Source organism: Odontomachus brunneus, unplaced genomic scaffold, assembly GCF_010583005.1.
Source record: "Odontomachus brunneus isolate Ranch 3 - 2012 unplaced genomic scaffold, Obru_v1 Obru_scaffold_027, whole genome shotgun sequence".
Classification (NCBI taxonomy): Eukaryota; Metazoa; Arthropoda; class Insecta; order Hymenoptera; family Formicidae; genus Odontomachus; species Odontomachus brunneus.
The window spans coordinates 801507-803912 of record NW_022639477.1 but is presented as its reverse complement, the minus strand read 5'-3'; the positions used below and the strand labels follow the sequence as shown (position 1 = coordinate 803912).

Genomic DNA, 2406 nt, shown 5'->3' with positions numbered 1-2406 from the left:
TATATATATATATATATATATATATATATATATATATATATGTATATATATATATATATATATATATACGTGTGTGTATATATGTGTGTGTGCACGTTACGTGTCGAGTGATCGCGACGTACGCTGTTTACGCGAATCGCAAGCTCGCGGTAAGCTCGACTCGTGCGGCCGACCGACCGAGCCACTCTCCTCTGTACCTGCTGTGTTTCTTCCCCCCTTTCTTCTCTACTTCTTCACAAAAAACTCTGTTTACTGTCTGTCACCGGTTGACCGCGGCCGCGACGAAGCGTCCGTACACCTTATCGCAACACGGCTTATCTGAATCGGCCGATATACCTTCTCTCTGTCTCGCTCTCTCGCCCCCTCAATTCACCCGCCCACCCTCTCCGTATGTACACTGGCCGCTGACCGTACGTGACACGAGTTCCTATGTGCTCTCTCTCTCTCTATCTATCTATCTCCTATATACCGCGTTCCCCTCTATACCGGCGCGCGCGATGACGATCGATCGTAGAAATGACTGTGTTACACGTTATTACCGCCGATTGACCCGTTATCGGCAGCTGTAACTGAGTCGCGAAGAGTCTCCTTCCCTCCCTCCTTCCCTCTTTCTCTCTCTCTCTCTCTTTCGTCCGTCCGTCCGGCGGGTTGTTTGCACACGTTCGTCCGCCGCGTTAATCGTCACACTGTATCATCGCGCGTATCATCGACTCGGCGTAGCGAGGCTCTTGGTCACGCGCAACAACGTAGTCTATCCCGGCGGTTGAGAAGGCGACCGTCACCGCCGTTCTCGTCCTCCTCGTCGTCGTCGTCGTCGTCGTCGTCGTCGTCGTCGTCGTCGTCGTGCTGCTGCTGACTCGGAGGTGCTATCGGCTCGTCCTCGTGGTCGTCGACGGGCAACGTGCGGTCCGACGTTACAGCGATTTCACCGACGCGACGCTGACAATAGTAATACGGTAAGGCCAACACGACTGTACAGCCGCTGGTCCACTGCGACCCGGTGCCTACGAAGCTGATGGTGGTATTGTTGTTGTTGCTGTCGGTCCTGTCGTTGCTGTTGTCGTTCCCGTGTGCTGCGCGTGTACGGCCGCAAAGAGACAACATCGCCGTAGCCGCGTCGCTAAGGATCACCGCCGATCGCCGTTGTCCACCGTTGTGGTAAGTTCGGCCGAGCGTCTCTCGCTTGAGGAGAAGCGCCCACCTTGCCGCCACCGCCGTCGCCGTGCCTCTCGTTATTATCATAGTAGCGAGGGCTGCGGTGGACGTGCCGAGTCCCGCCGCGCGTCTCCCGTGCTCGTCAGAGGAACGTGCACCAACAACGCCAGGCACGTCGTCGCCGTCGTCCCGAGGCGCGACCGGTCACGCGCATCTCACCGACGGTGCCGTGAACGAGTTACCGGGACGAGAAAACGTCGAGAGACCGAGAGACCACGGGAGAAAGGACCGAGGCAGAACGACGGGAGGGAGCTAGAGGAAGGAGGGAGGTAGGGAGCAGAGCGAAAGAGAGAAGAAAGAAACAACAACGAGGGAGACACGAACGGACGAATTCGGAGCGAAAATTGGACGGAGAGAAGAGGGACAGGGAGGAGAAGAGAAGGGGACGAGGGGACGGAGGAGACCGGAAGAGGCACGCGGCGTCGCGAGAGAAAACTCTTGGAGAATATCACGTACCGGACGCACACTTGGCCGTATCACCGTATCTCTCTCTCTTTCTCTCTCCTCCTCCTCCTCTCTTTCTCTCTCTCTGTCTCTCTCTCCCTTTCTCTCCGGGCACTGCTCGCCGCTGCTCTTCACGTCGCTTTCGCGTCGACCGCGACCGACGCGTAACCCGCACGCTGCTGCTCGCCTTCACCGCCCCGTGCACGGGGGTAGTCGGCGTCACCGGAAGGAAGGTAGGAGCCCGTGTTTCACGCACGTAAGAGCGCGGTGCCGCGGTCGCGTGCGATGCGCCCGTTCTGCCGCCGGGTTAATCTGCTGGAACGTTGTTGCGAACGTACGCGGACTGCTCGACGTCGAGCACTGTGCGAACGGAGACGCCTCCGACACGCCGCCGCCATTTTGCTACGTCAAAGGGGTGAAATAGCGCCGGCGCCGTGAAAGCCGGCCAGATACGAGCGCCGTCGGAGCCGCCCGATCGTTCCGGCGAGACCACCGAGAGAGAACCCCGAGCCACCCTTCGCCCGCCACCCTCCCCTGCCGAGCCACCCTCGCCGGTCTGTCCCTCTGTGGCCCACGGCGAACTAGCGAGCGAGCGAGCGAGCGAGCGAGCTGCCCTTTTCGACGATGCGTTCGCTCGTTCCGGGGTGCAACGTCTTCGGAAATCGTTGCGCGCAATCAGCCGGGCTTCGAGGACTGTCAAAATCGTCGGTACGCATCCGCTCCTTTCCTCCCCTCCCCCCCCCTCCC

At 59.1% G+C, this 2406-nt stretch overlaps 2 protein-coding genes across 3 annotated transcripts in view; both read right to left on the bottom strand.

The window, feature by feature from the left end:
- LOC116842856 overlaps positions 1 to 341 on the bottom strand; it is an 85517-nt gene extending 85176 nt beyond the window's left edge. For both annotated transcript variants that reach the window (XM_032812619.1, XM_032812620.1), the window contains exon 1: positions 198 to 341. The gene's annotated coding sequence lies outside the window, so the exon portion shown is untranslated. The remainder of the gene's footprint in view (positions 1 to 197) is intronic.
- Positions 342 to 707: 366 nt separating this feature from the next.
- On the bottom strand, positions 708 to 2138 carry LOC116842858 (E3 ubiquitin-protein ligase RNF34-like). The gene has a single exon (XM_032812622.1). The coding sequence runs from the start codon at positions 1240 to 1242 to the stop codon at positions 733 to 735; it is 510 nt and encodes a 169-aa protein (XP_032668513.1). The 5' UTR covers positions 1243 to 2138; the 3' UTR covers positions 708 to 732.
- Between the last annotated feature and the right edge of the window lie 268 nt (positions 2139 to 2406).